The sequence below is a fragment of the Caenorhabditis elegans genome, chromosome II (assembly GCF_000002985.6).
Source record: "Caenorhabditis elegans chromosome II".
Taxonomy (NCBI): Eukaryota; Metazoa; Nematoda; class Chromadorea; order Rhabditida; family Rhabditidae; genus Caenorhabditis; species Caenorhabditis elegans.
In genome coordinates, this window is record NC_003280.10 from 15,002,086 (window position 1) to 15,015,503 (window position 13,418).

At 41.5% G+C, this 13,418-nt stretch overlaps 4 protein-coding genes across 5 annotated transcripts; 1 reads left to right on the forward strand and 3 right to left on the reverse strand.

The window, feature by feature from the left end:
- Positions 1–9: 9 nt before the first annotated feature.
- Y53F4B.10 (AAA_12 domain-containing protein) lies at positions 10–1,425 on the reverse strand (the record flags this gene model as incomplete). The annotated part of the gene is made up of 1 exon (NM_001381673.1): positions 10–1,425. The coding sequence occupies one exon, from the start codon at positions 1,423–1,425 to the stop codon at positions 10–12; it is 1,416 nt and encodes a 471-aa protein (NP_001366964.1).
- A 1,353-nt stretch (positions 1,426–2,778) lies between these two features.
- Y53F4B.9 (AAA+ ATPase domain-containing protein) lies at positions 2,779–8,331 on the reverse strand. The gene is made up of 8 exons (NM_064694.7): positions 8,226–8,331; positions 7,982–8,180; positions 7,554–7,802; positions 7,094–7,207; positions 5,946–7,040; positions 5,008–5,745; positions 3,858–4,292; positions 2,779–3,514 (listed from the first exon to the last, which is right to left on the reverse strand). Exons 1-8 carry the CDS (start codon positions 8,324–8,326, stop codon positions 2,939–2,941), a joined length of 3,507 nt encoding a protein of 1,168 aa, NP_497095.1. The 5' UTR covers positions 8,327–8,331; the 3' UTR covers positions 2,779–2,938.
- Positions 8,332–8,662: 331 nt separating this feature from the next.
- On the forward strand, positions 8,663–11,323 carry Y53F4B.11 (uncharacterized protein; the record flags this gene model as incomplete). Of its 2 annotated transcripts, NM_064695.3 has the most annotated exons (5): positions 8,663–8,805; positions 8,869–9,096; positions 10,654–10,854; positions 10,900–11,046; positions 11,185–11,323. In NM_064695.3, the coding sequence occupies 5 exons, from the start codon at positions 8,707–8,709 to the stop codon at positions 11,272–11,274; spliced, it is 765 nt and encodes a 254-aa protein (NP_497096.1). The 2 variants fall into 2 exon arrangements, with proteins under 2 accessions (NP_497096.1, NP_001293549.1); NM_001306620.3 differs by lacking the exons at positions 8,663–8,805; positions 8,869–9,096 and having other exon boundaries at positions 10,741–10,854; positions 11,185–11,274.
- On the reverse strand, positions 11,290–12,357 carry Y53F4B.51 (uncharacterized protein). The gene is made up of 4 exons (NM_001267527.3): positions 12,186–12,357; positions 11,663–11,721; positions 11,549–11,615; positions 11,290–11,508 (listed from the first exon to the last, which is right to left on the reverse strand). The coding sequence occupies exons 1-4, from the start codon at positions 12,241–12,243 to the stop codon at positions 11,417–11,419; spliced, it is 276 nt and encodes a 91-aa protein (NP_001254456.1). The 5' UTR covers positions 12,244–12,357; the 3' UTR covers positions 11,290–11,416.
- Between the last annotated feature and the right edge of the window lie 1,061 nt (positions 12,358–13,418).

The following is a 13,418-nucleotide window of genomic DNA, read 5'->3' on the forward strand; positions in this document are numbered from 1 at the left end:
ACTTCGGGATCAATTTTTCCCACAATCTTGATTGATAATCACATGTTGACCTAGTAACGTATTAAGAATTCTAACATCAACACGTGATTTGATAATGCTTGCTGTGATGATAACCCGAGATTTTAATGGGATAGCATTCTCCACCAACACAGAAAGAATATCACCCGCAGCAGTTTCCAACGAGCACCTAGTTCCTTTTTTCCATTTTCGAATAGCTGCGGAATAAGATGGAGTACCGATTGTAAATTGAATAGTAACGGTACGGAGACCGCAGGTAACCTTTTCAACTTTAGTGGGATGAGTGCCACGATCTTCATATAATGTTGCAATAGCTTCCGTATTCACATCGATGCATTCTTCAACAAGTCGGGATAGCATACTTCCATTATCAACCACCTCAAGATCAAGAACTTGCGGCGACATCGCTTCCCAGTGACTGCCAAGATGAGCCGTGCGTCTTCTAACTTCTTCGTATAGAACTCCTGGTTTCAGAGAGCTCAGCGTCAAGCCCGGGGCCGCTTGTGGCAGAAAAGCTCGAACCACCCCTCGACAAGATTCACCAAGTAGTTTTGTAGGCACTGTTAGAGGCGTCAAAATATTATTCACCAGGATCAATCTTTTGTCAGCTTTGAAATGAGATTGGTGGACGGAGAACGGCTCCGGCTGGGTGACACATCTCTGAACGACAGCAAACTTTTCGATACTCCAGTACTTGTGAGATTCCAGCTTCAAAACATGAGTGGAGTCTCTCAAATAGGAATCTGGAGGAACACCGTAGCGAACTTCCAGGCTGAAAACGATTATTAAATCTCCAATTAGGAAATCACTAACAACAGCTTGTCTTTCTGAAAGAATATCATAGGAAAAGCATGAAAGGTCCGCTGAAAAGAGATCCGGACGATCATCAGCAGGCAACTCTTTGAAAACTGAAAAACACTTTAAACTTGTACCTCCCTGTGCAACCACATAAAGAGCGTACGGCTGAGATGGTTTGGCTCCACAAAAAAAGCTCAATGGAGGTCTCTGACTGTCAGCTGGAATTCTCATATGGCACCTACCAGGCTTCTTCATGCAAGGAATGGTCTCGTTGCGAAAGGCTTGAATATCATCGAGATTAGTGTTCAGAAGCAGACGCTTTACAGGATTTTCGGAATTTTGCTCAACGTTTTGCTGGTCATGGTAGTAATCCTCAAATGGGTGACGATCAGAGAGAATTGGATCCTTTAATTTAGCCGATATGGTCTTTGATTCCAAATTATTGGGAACAAATTTTGAATTAACCGGTACGGAGACCGTATCAAGTTTCATTTCAGAAACTTTATGGGTAATTGATTGAATATTATTATCGGAATTGAGTCCGCGGAGAAGCTTGCTCTTTTGTAGAGCAGTTGGAGGATCTGGTGGGCTCAGGCCGGGTTGGAACATTTCGAAGTAGGAATCTTCAGATGTTATCTGCAAAATTATTCTTTAAAGTGAGAAAACTGACGAAAATCATAGTATACTTGGAGAAAAATAATATTAAAACAAAAAAAAAACGAAAAATTGACCACAAAACCTCAAAAAATGAAGATCTGGCGTTTAGGATAACCCCCCGCGCACTGCGTATGTGCCCTTCGCTGCAAGACCCACTCGCTACTGTAGTCTGGTTTAAATGCACAGCACACTCTACTTAAAAAGGTTCGGGGCGACAATCAAACTTTTGAGGAAAATTGTTGAAACTTCGAAAAAACCAGTGATTTTCAATCAGAACCTGAAAATCATTCCGAAATAATGTTTTAAAAATGCATCAACAGCGAATAGAGTTTCTATTAACTTTTTATAAATTTTTTAAAAATCGATTTCGGCATAAAAATCATTAAAAACAACGAAAAAAGCCTAAAAATTCCCAAAAACAATGGGAAACGTTTGAATTTACAATTTTGCCAAACTCCGAAAAATGTGATACTTTTTGATGTTTTTTGGAACACCAAAACTACTGAATTCTGAGTAAAAACCTGGTGTCTGAATAAGTTCCGTGTAGAGTGTTTGCTTAAGCATCAAAATAACTCAATTTATGCCATTTTACTAAATTTTTGGCGAACAAATCAATAGTTTTGGTCAAAACTGTATTGTTAAATTTTTGATATGTACGGCAAATTTCGAAATTTGCCGAGCTCGGCAAATTCGGCAAATCTACTTTTTTGAAATTTGCAGTGCTCGGCAAACGGCAAATTCAGCAAATTTGCCGCACACCCCTGGCTTTCACCCCATAGTAATTGACAAGCCAAAATAGTTCTATAGAACTCCGTAAATCTGTATGGGTCTCGAAGCGACAATCAAATTTTTGAGAAAAACCGTAGAATTTCGAAAAAACCAGTGATTTTCAATCAGAGTCTGAAAATTATTCCGAAATAATGTTTTAAAAATTCATGAATAGCGAATAGAGTTTCTATTAAATTTTTATAAAGTTTTAAAAATATCGAATTCGGCATAAAAATTCCCAAAAAAACGATGGGAAACGTTTGAATTTACAATATTGCCGGCAAATACCTAACGAGACCCGCGGTTCAGGGGCGGGGCGTTTTCAATTGTCAGTGGAGCGCGCTTGCACCCCCACATATTCACGCTCCGTAAATCCACACAATGTCAGCCCGAAATACGTGCCCACTGGGCCCCAATATGTCTGCGTCTCTTCTGGACCTTATAAGAAGAAAACGTGTGGCTGTGATCGTGGTGAGACCCATTCAGAAAAATAGTGTGTACCTTTAAAGTCGAGTGTCAAATTTTAACGGAATTAAAATTTAAAGCTGCCCCATTTTCATTCACAACGATGTTAATTTTTGCGGTATTGGGGGAATTGAAAATAAAATAAATAAATAAATAAACTATTATACAGAAAAAATAAATTAATGGGAAAAAAATAAATTATTTGACAGAAAAATAATAGAAATGCTTGGCTTCAAAGGCTCATGCTCCATCCGCCAACCACATTTATCAGTTGATCTCCGTCCATCGGGAAGTCCTTCGAGTACTGCTTGAATCGATGCAAGTGTCGCCGTGATCGGACCCGTTTCTGACGTTCGACACGATCCATTGGCACGAGCATCGGGAGCACATCTTGAACCAGGTCTCGCCGCGAAAATCGTCCATTGAGAGCCTCGTAAGCGTTCCGGACACCTTCCGAATATCCAGCCTGAGATTCCGCGAGCTTCTGGCGATCCGTATCCCATAGTTTCTCCACTCCCGGTGAGCGGCTCAGAGCCACTGCTCCGTCTGGGAGAACATCCGCGTACTGCTCGAAGAGCTCCTCCATTCGTTCCTGTGTCTTGGTTAAGCTGCAACGTGGCTTTTCCCAGTGCTCGGAGAATCCGGTTGAAACGAGATGGCGAGTTGTAAGTGGGAATGGGCGGTGTGGAGCCAGCGAGAAAAGATGAGCTTGATGGAGGAGAGCACTCAGATCGTGATTCACGGACTCGGAGAGCTGCTTGATCGTCGCGTCGTCGATAATCACGTTACGGCACGAGTAGACGAGATTCTGAAATTAAAAGAATTTTAATAATTTTTTTAAAATTTAAATTTTTCGCTAAATTTTTTTTCCACCTTTTTGGAAATCAATCTGATAAAAAATATTATAAATTCGAAAAAAATTAATTTTGGAAACCAGTTTTCAGTAGTTAAGCTCAAAATTCCAAAAAAAATCGGGAATTTTTCACCAAAACCGAGGTTTAGAGGAACAATTTCGCTGGAAATGTGTTTTTTTGGAAATTTCTGGAAATTTTTTTAGCGTCTTTTCCGCTTCATTTTAAGCCGAAATTAGTAGAAAATTCGATTTTTGATCATTTTGATCTTAAAAATGTTTCTGAAATTTCTAGAAGTACCTGTACATATTTCTGTACTCTGCATTGATTTCTATTCAAGCAAATCTCCAAATGGGGCCTCCGTAGCTCAACTTGTCCCCATCGTCGTGGCCATTCTTGCTCACAAGTGAACACAACCGGCACGGCAGCTTCATTCACAGCTTCCAGAAGTCCAAGGATCCCATGACGATCGAGAGTCTCAAAGAACACATCGACATGCTCAAAGACCACTAGACTCTGCACAAAATCCTTTGGCGCCAGTTGTGGTGGTGGTGCTGGAGTTTCACGCGGAATTGTCTTGTAAAACGGGATGGTACGAGTCGGATGCGGCTGCTGATCCACACGATGAGAACGGAGAGCCTCCTGAAGGTTTCTCTTGATCTCTGAGCCACTTCTGCCGGTTTCCGGGCCAATTGAGATTATACGCATGTTTTCTTGCTTGGCGAGAGCACGGAACTGCAAAAAATTTTAAATTTTTGGAGAAAACCAGATTTTTTTCTTGCAGAAAATGTTAGAGTTTTCGTTTAAAAAAAGACGATTTTTTAACATTAATTTTCGTTGAAAAAACACAAGAAGTTTACCATTTTTGAGTGCCGTAATTGCCGGAAGTTTTGGAAACCGGCAATTGCAGGAATTGCCGGAAATTTCCAAAACCGGCAATTGCAGAATTTGCCGATTTCCGAAAATTTTCAAAACTGGCAGTTGCAGAAATTGCCGAATTCGCCAAAAATTTCCAAAACCGGCAATTGCCGAATTTGCTGGAAATTTTCAAAACTGGCAATTACAGAAATTGCCGAATTCGCCAAAAATTTCCAAAACCGGCAATTGCCGAATTTGCTGGAAATTTTCAAAACTGGCAATTACAGAAATTGCCGAATTCGCCAAAAATTTCCAAAACCGGCAATTACCGAATTTGCTGGAAATTTTGGAAACCGGCAATTGCAAAAATTGCCGAATTCGTCAAAAATTTCCAAAACCGGCAATTGCCGAATGTTTTCAAAACAGGCAATTGCAGAAATTGCCGAAAATATATAAAACCGGCAATTGCCGAAATTGCCAAAAATTTCCGATTTCTGAGCAACCCTGAATTAGAGCTTTTTTATTCAAAAGTTTCTGATTTTTTTCCAAAAATTCCAATTTTTTCTGAAAATCTCCAAGCTTCATCCCGTACCAAGGCGGTCTTTCCAACTCCAGACGGTCCAATCAACACCAGAGGATTCTCCAGATCATCATCCTGATGCTCCACTTCATAATCCTCATCGGATTCATGATCCTCATCCCGTCGCTTCCTCTTTTTCTTCTTCCCCTGCTGCTCCGCAATCTCTCGCTCCATGGCTTTCCGCACTCGACGCTTCCATCTTCGGAGCCATCCCCGCACCGTTGGCTCTTCTTCGGCTCCTTCTACCAGTGAATCCATCGTCGACGGATATATTGTTGTTGTGCAGCTATTTTGGGGCACTTCCAGCTTTTCCAGCGATGAATCCGGCGGATTTTGAGCCATTGTGAGTTCCCGGCTTCGCTCGTAGGGCTTATGGAGCTCAAGGAGATCCTCCTGAAGCTCAGAGACAATCCCAGTTGAATCTAGAATTTTTGGGTCGAAACTTCTAGATTTGAAGATCTTCCCATCGTCGATTTCTGCGAATTCCTCGAAAATCGCTGGCAAAATTGGGATTTTCTCGAAAAACTGATAGGTTTCAGCGCACAAATCTCCCCAATGCTCTTTTCGACGGACTCCGTTGCTCTTTTTGGAGAAGCTGGAGCTCGGCGGGCCTGAAACTGATCCCATTGGGCTATCCGATAGAGTTGTCACTTTTGGAGTGACTGCAGGCTTCACAGGTTTTGGAGAGAAAATCGAGAAAACTGGGCCGGAGCTGCTGGGCTTTTGGCTTGTTGGTGGAGTTGATTTGGTCTGGAAAATTGGGTTTTTAAGAAAAAGAAGGCTTTTTCGGCTAAAAATTAGGCTTTTTCGAATTTTTTTAATAGAAAACCAGTGTTAGTTTCCAAAAAAAGCTTTCAAAAAAAATCATTTTTCGACGATTTTTTGATTTTCTAGAAATAAATAATTGAATTTTCTTAATTTTTCTCTCAAAAATCTAAAAAATTGTGTACCTCCGCCTTTTTCAGCTCTAGCATCTTCTTATTTCCCACTACTGGAGTTGATTTCGAAAAAATCGTCGCCAATTTCCCATTTTCCGGCGCCTCAGGACTCGAAATAACCACAATTTCTTCCTCGGTTTCCGGCGCTGCGTCGTCAGAAGTGGGCAGGGGCTTCGCAACTCTGAAGTACGCAGAAGATCTACGGATTTTGAGTTTCTTCTTCTCCTCTTTGATCTCTTCCGATGATTTTGCAGGAGGCTCCACGGTTTTTTCCGGAGACTCAGATTTCCGAGATGGCTCGGCATCTTTTTCCAGGGTTTTTGGTTCCACGGATTTTGCAGCCATTGATTTCCGAGCTGTTCGGACCTTAGGCTCCACCTCCTTATCCAGAGATTTCGATTCCAGAGATTTCGATTCCACGGAGTTTCCGGAATATGCAGAGGATCTTCGCGATCTCTTCTTCTCAGCTTCAAGTGGTTTGGAAATAGATTCCACCTCCTTTTCCGCAGATCCAAAGTACGCTGAATATCTGCGATTTTTGCGTTGTTTCTTCTCGGATTCCACCGCCATTTCCACACAGTTGACTTCCACGGAGTCGGCTTCCCCATCCAGAGACACCACAGGTTTCTTGGCAGATCTCGGCGCGAAAAAGCTGTGAATTTCCGATTTAAGAGGTCCTCGTTTCGCCAGGGGCTCCAGATCATAGCCGGGATCGTGGTTTTCTCGTTTTTTCGAGCTGCTTTCCTCGCGTTCGTCTTCCAGCAAATCACACGACTTCACCGGAGGCTCTATGGCATCCGGATTCAGACGAAGCGATCTACGGGATCGCTTGGATTTTTGCTCTGGCTCCTCCAATCTCGGCTTCTCAATTTTCGCTGGCGACTTCAGAGGTGACGCTGCGCCGAGGATGAGAGATTTCCGGCGTGATGATGGTCGCGTTTTCGATTCCACCGATTTCGTGTTCACCGACTCAAGTGCGGTCTCCGTCACAGATTCAGCCGAGTAGGATGCAATTGATGACGTGGATGGTGCAGAGCCTCCTCCTCCGTCGCCGAACACCATTTCCGCGTTGAATTGGAAAACGTCCTCCGATTGCATTTGCTCGAGCTGAAAGAAAAAATTGAAGAAAAAATCAATATTAGACTCCACCCATTTTTTACCTTTGCCTGTGACGTAGGTGTCAATCGGAGTTTTACTGTGCTGAGGCGTTCTCTGTTCGGATTCATCGTGTCCTCCTCATCGTCCGAGTGTGGCATCACCAAATCGTTTGGATTCTGCAAAAAAAAGAGATTGTCCGAGAGGAGTACACGGGGAAAAGTTGCAGATTTTGATGAAAATGTGAAGTTTTTCGGGTGAAAAAGTGTCAAATTAGTGTACTTTTTGTGAAAATAAGCCCATTTTCAGTAATTTCAGACTTATTTTTGGCTTTAAAAATACTAAAAACGCCAAAAACTGGAAAATTCACGGATTTCCGAGAGAAAACTTGGTTTTTTCAACGAAAATCTGGCATTTTTCAGTTAAAAACCGCGCTAAAAACGTGTTTTCTCTTAAAATTTCGGGGACTTTCAGCGATTTTTCGGCAAAAAATCGATTTTTCAGCTTATTCCGCAGCCTACTAACATAATTGGGCCTCGGCGTTATCACTCGAATCGAGCATATCTTGTTGAACTTCAGTTTTCCCGATGTTCCACGCTTTTGCGGCGTTTTCGACATGCTTCTACGATATTTCTGCATCACACGTTGAGCGGCCTGCTGGGTCAGCGATTTTCGTGGCGGGATCATCGCACCGTCAGCTGGACGAACTCGAATCGGCGTTTTGGTGGCGGATTTGAGGCATGGCTTCACGGCGACACGTTCTCCAACGTCGAACTGAAATTAGAATCGTTGAAAAAACGTTGTGAGACCCATTTATCAGTTTTTGAATTTCATGAGCCTTTGAAATACAAAAATCGATCAAAATAATTGATTTTCAGCCAAAATCTTCATTTTTGAGGCACTTTTCCGGCAAAAATCTGGAAATTTTCAGCTTTCGCAGCTCAAATCCTCACCGAATATCGAATCGGCCGCTGACAAGCACGAGTTCTCGGTGGTGGCGGCGGCTGAACCAACGGTAGCGGCGCGATTTTCAGCTGAGCCATTCGTTTCGGCTGTACACGCTTTTGAACGGGGCTCATCACGTCTTCGGAGCCGGAACTAATGAATGAGCTCATGATTTTGATGCCAAGCGAGGAACGACGGCGAGCAGGTCTGGAAATTGAGAGATTTTATCGAGAATTGAGGGTAAAAACCAACCTTTTTGGTTCTTCCGTATGTTCCTTATGCTCTGGAATTGGCTCTGGTGGTGCCGATGTGGATGGAAGTGAGTTTTCATCCAAAGTAGGATTCTCTTCCATTTTTACTGCAAAAAAATCGATAAATGACGGAAATTCAATGATTTTTCATGGGAAAATGTGAGAAATTAAGCGAATAATTCGATTTTTAACATAAAATCTGTGAAAATTGAAGAAAAATCGAGAACAACTGATTTCATGGAATATTCCAAAAACCACGAAAACTGAAAATTTTCCCTCCGAAAAGAAAATGAAAATCAACATTTCGCGCTGTCTCACTAGAGCGCGCTTGCGCGCACCTCTCGTTAAAAACGCGGCAATTCAAATCAGGGTTTTTTTGCGTGAAACCCCAAATGACAGGAAAACGTGTATAAACTTCGAGAATGTTCGATTTTGATTAAACTAGAAAAAAGAACCACAAAAAATCAATCATTTCCTTTATCATGGAAACCGAAATTTGTGAGCAACTCGGCGATCTTCACTTGGACAAGGAAGCCATCTTGCTCCGCGCCGAGCAAATCGAGCAGGACATCAAGGCACGGGTGAGAATTAGAATTGGAGAGCACTTTGCAAGCCGGGAATTTTGAATTGCTCTTTTTTTGCAGAAGTACTCGGTGATTCCACCATTGTCCGACGAGGAGCAGAACCTTCTGGACGCTGAAATCGCTAAGCGAGCTGCTCCGCCGCCGGGTGTCCCGGATGCCGCCGATTTTCCGCTTCACGACATTGTGAAGGAGTTGGGGCTCGATAAGCCGGTCGATGGGACGGATCCCGAGTTTTATGAGGAGCTGAAGGCCAAGGACGCGAATACGGTCTACAAGAACATGAAAGATGTAAGCACACTTTGTTGGGCAGAGTCAAAATACACCAGATTTGACGCGCATTTTTTTTTTGAATTTTTGGATGAAATGCAGTGCCCCAACAATTCTGCCTGAAAATTTGTCTCTGTCATGGGCATTGAACCAGGGATGGGAGGCAATTGTCGTTTTCCGGCAAATTCGGCAAATCGACAAATTGCCGGTTTGCCGGAAATTTTCATTTTCAGAAAATTGCAGATTTGCCGGAAATTTTGAACTCGGGCAATCTGCCGGTTTGCCGATTTGCCGGAATTTTCATTTTAGGAAAATTGCAGATTTGCCGAAAATTTTCATTTTCAGAAAATTTCCGATTTGCTGGAAATTTTAATTTTCGAAACATTGCCGATTTGCCGGAAATTTTGAATTCGGGCAATCTGCCGGTTTGGCGATTTGCCGAAATTTTTCATTTTAGGAAAAAATTCGGACATTTGCCGGGTTGCCGGAAATTTTCATTTTCAGAAAATTGCCCATTTGCTGGAAATTTTCATTTTCAAAAAATTGCCGATTTGCCGGAAATTTTCATTTTAGGAAAAAATTCGGGCATTTGCCGGGTTGCCGGAAATTTTCATTTTCAGAAATTTGCAGATTTGCCGGAAATTTTGAACTCGGGCAATCTGCCGGTTTGCCGATTTGCCGGAATTTTCATTTTAGGAAAAAATTCGGACATTTGCCGGGTTGCCGGAAATTTTCATTTTCAGAAAATTGCAGATTTGCCGGAAATTTTGAACTCGGGCAATCTGCCGGTTTGCCGATTTGCCGGAATTTTCTATTTAGGAAAAAATTCGGACATTTGCCGGGTTGCCGGAAATTTTCATTTTCAGAAAATTGCAGATTTGCCGGAAATTTTGAACTCGGGCAATCTGCCGGTTTGCCGATTTGCCGGAATTTTCATTTTAGGAAAAAATTCGGACATTTGCCGGGTTGCCGGAAATTTTCATTTTCAGAAAATTGCAGATTTGCCGGAAATTTTCATTTTCAGAAAATTGCCGATTTGCTGGAAATTTTAATTTTCGAAAAATTGCCGATTTGCCGGAAATTTTGAATTCGGGCAATCTGCCGGTTTGGCGATTTGCCGGAATTTTTCATTTTAGGAAAAAATTCGGACATTTGCCGGGTTGCCGGAAATTTTCATTTTCAGAAAATTGCCGATTTGCTGGAAATTTTCATTTTCAAAAAATTGCCGATTTGCCGGAAATTTTCATTTTCGGAAAATTGCCGATTTGCCGGAATTTTTCATTTTCGGAAAAAATCCGGGCATTTGCCTAGTTGCCGGAAATTTTTATTTTCAGAAAATTGCCGATTTGCCGGAAATTTTTAATTCGGGCAATTTGTAGATTTGCCGGACATTTCAATTCCGGCAATTTTCCGATTTGCCGGGAAAAATCGTTTGCCGTCCACCCCTGCACCTCATAACGCCCATGTACCAAATTTGGCGAGAAAAAATATTGCAGAAAAACTGTATTTTCAGCCAAAAACAAAAAAGAGCGCGGCCTATGCGTCATATCTGAAAATTCTAAAATTTGGACACTTCAGGTTCCGGATTCCATCGCCGCCAAGTACCTTCCCGACCTGGCTCGACGCTTCGTGGAATTCGAACGACGTGTGAAACGTGTCGAACGGATGCTTTGGGCCCTCCCGCGTGAGGATCGTAGCCTCGAAGAAGATCGATTCGAAATTCTCACCGAACTTCTCGACAAGAGTTGCCAAGGATTGGAGATTTGGGAGGAGCACTGTGTAAGTCTGCAGTTTTGCGTCAGATTTGATGTATTAGGATTTCAGGAGCGAAAAATCCCACTTGGGCATCGTTGTGTGCTCGAGGGAGAGCTCATTCATCTGATCACTTCGAAATTCGATTTAATCGATAAAATTTGCGGAGAATTTGATAAGTTGAAGAATAAACGCTCGGAGGTCAACGATGAACGTGATGTGAGTTTGTGTTCCCGTGCACCATATCTTACGCGCAAAGTTGTATTTTTTTTTCAATTTTGCGCGTCAAATACTGTGTTTTCGCGATTATTCAAACATTTCAATAGGAGTTTTATCGATTTTTAACCAATTTTGCAGATGCTCCGCTACGAAATCCGTCACTGTGACATGATCTTCACGGAGATTCACGAGAAGTTTTTGAAATCTTACTTGGAAATGGATTGGTGAAGAAATATTAATAGATTTTTTTTTCGATTTGGAATAAATTATTGCATTTATTTTTTTATTACTGATTAAAAGCAATTATTTACACAAGCAATACAATGACACCACAATTGACGCGCAAAAGTTTATCAACAGAGCGCATTTGCTAGAAACGTCCAAACATTGAGAGAAGTGCATTCAGAACAGCCGATTTCGGACGTTGTTGGGACGGAGTTTTCGGCGGTTTTGTGGAAAATTCTGGAAAACAGTTTTTTTAAAGCAAAAACTTGAAGTTTACCGAAATTCTCCACGGACCCATTTTTCACAGTGGAGCCAGTGAATTTTTCAGTGCTGTTGGTAGGTTTCTGGAAATAGTATTGATTTTTTTTCCCGGGAAATTTGGTGGCCTTACTTTTTCGAAATTGTTATTGATAGTGATGATTCCGCCGAAGAGGGGGATCCGGATTTGGGCTGAAAAACTTTTTTTTAGAAAAAAAAGTTGAAATCGCGCTCTATAGATAATTTTTTGTGGAATCAATAATAATTTTCAAAATTCGAACTCCAGGTTTTTCTTCAAATTTTCAAAGCAATCACGCTCTATTGAACTGCTGGACAAAATTATTGGCTCTATCAAATGCGATGTAAGAGTTTGCCGAATTAGGCCATTTTGGCTCGACCACCGCTGGAGTCGATTTACGGAGCGTCGCGTGTTGCGTCGCGGCCCGGAAAACTCAATGAACTTGTCCGTGTGGAGTACACGACGTTTAACTTCCAGTGTCCCATCTAATGCAAGTGCGCTCTACTGCTCTATTCGAGTTTTCTCAAAATTTTGAAAATTTTAGTGTAACTGCGCTCCGTTGCACAAACATAGTTTTTGGGGAGTCGATAATAATTCGAAAATTTCAAATTTCCTGTACTTTCAACCCAAAACTCACCAGAAAATACCCCGACGAGCAGCAATAAAACCACGAAAAATCCCAATTTTTTGCTCATTTTCCTGGAAATTCTTCTGAAAATCTCTTCTGAAAGGGGTCGATAGAAAATTCTCGAAAAGAAACGTGAGAAAAATATGAGAAGCTTGTGTGCTCGGCGAGCAAAGGGGGCTTCTCGGTTTGCTTCTCACCCCAAGAGACTTGTCGAATTTCTTGTTTTTTGTCTGTCACAGCTTCTTCCCCGTTTCTTCTTCTTTTCACACTGTTTCCGCTTCTCCGGAAAGCAGTGAGCAACTTCTCCCCTATTTTTTTTGAGTAAAAATAGGAAAAAGCAAAAAAAAATTCTGAGCTGCTCCGTCATCTTGTGATGCTTGATCCAATTATCCTGCTGGCTAGCTAGGTCGTTTTGATTGACATTGACATTTTGCCAGATTTTTCTTCTGTTTTTTTGATGAAATTCTAGTTTGAAGCTGCTCATTGAGCATAGTTTTTGAAATTTTTTTTAAACTGTATATGCACACGTGAACATTCGACAACTTTCGCCGACTTTTCTGAAGTGATCCGACAGATTTGAACATTTTGTACATTTTTCTACAATTAATCGGCAACTCTCGCCAACATTTTGGCAACTTTTCTGCAACTTCTTGAAATTTTTTGACAATTAGTTAAATTCAATTTTTTGTTAGCAAGAATTGAATTGACACCAACTAAGACAGATCTCTCGGCAACTTTTTGCAGCTATTTCAACAACTTTAAACAATTTTCTGTAACTTTTGGCAAATTTCTCGCAAAATTTGGCAGAAACTTGCCAGCTTTCTCTGCAACTTTCTGAAAATTTCTCGCAACTTTCGACAGCGTTTCTGTAATTTTCGAAAACTGTTGTGGCGACTTTCTACACCTTTTCAGTAGTTTTAAACAAATTTTCGGCGCCGTTCTGCAACTTTCCGGCAAATTTTGGCAGCAACTTCCGGTAGCTTGTTGAAAACTTCAACTGTCATTTTGGCAAATTCAGACAACTTTCGACAAATTTCGACAACTTTTGCCAACTTTCATCATTGTTTCTGCATCTATTCGGCAACTTTCGACATAGTTTCTGCAATTTTCGACAACTGATGTGACAGCTTTCGGCAACTTTTTGGCAATTTTCTACACTTTTTCTGCAGTTTTCAACATCTTTCCGGCAAAAGTTGGCAGCATTTTGGCAGTTCCCTCTTTAACGTTCTGAAAATTTTTGGC

Bases quoted from the DNA above. Each gene is read 5' to 3' on its own strand.
- Y53F4B.9 (NM_064694.7), bottom strand. From the start codon at position 8,326: ATGGAAGAGAATCCTACTTTGGATGAAAACTCACTTCCATCCACATCG. The intron at 7,803-7,981 runs GTGAGGATTTGA...TTCTAATTTCAG, and splicing joins AGCGGCCGATTCGATATTCG to TTCGACGTTGGAGAACGTGT. The intron at 3,515-3,857 runs GTACTTCTAGAA...TTTTAATTTCAG, and splicing joins GAGTACAGAAATATGTACAG to AATCTCGTCTACTCGTGCCG.
- Y53F4B.51 (NM_001267527.3), bottom strand. From the start codon at position 12,243: ATGAGCAAAAAATTGGGATTTTTCGTGGTTTTATTGCTGCTCGTCGGG. The intron at 11,616-11,662 runs GTAAGGCCACCA...TACTATTTCCAG, and splicing joins TCAATAACAATTTCGAAAAA to AAACCTACCAACAGCACTGA. The intron at 11,509-11,548 runs GTAAACTTCAAG...ACTGTTTTCCAG, and splicing joins TGGGTCCGTGGAGAATTTCG to AATTTTCCACAAAACCGCCG.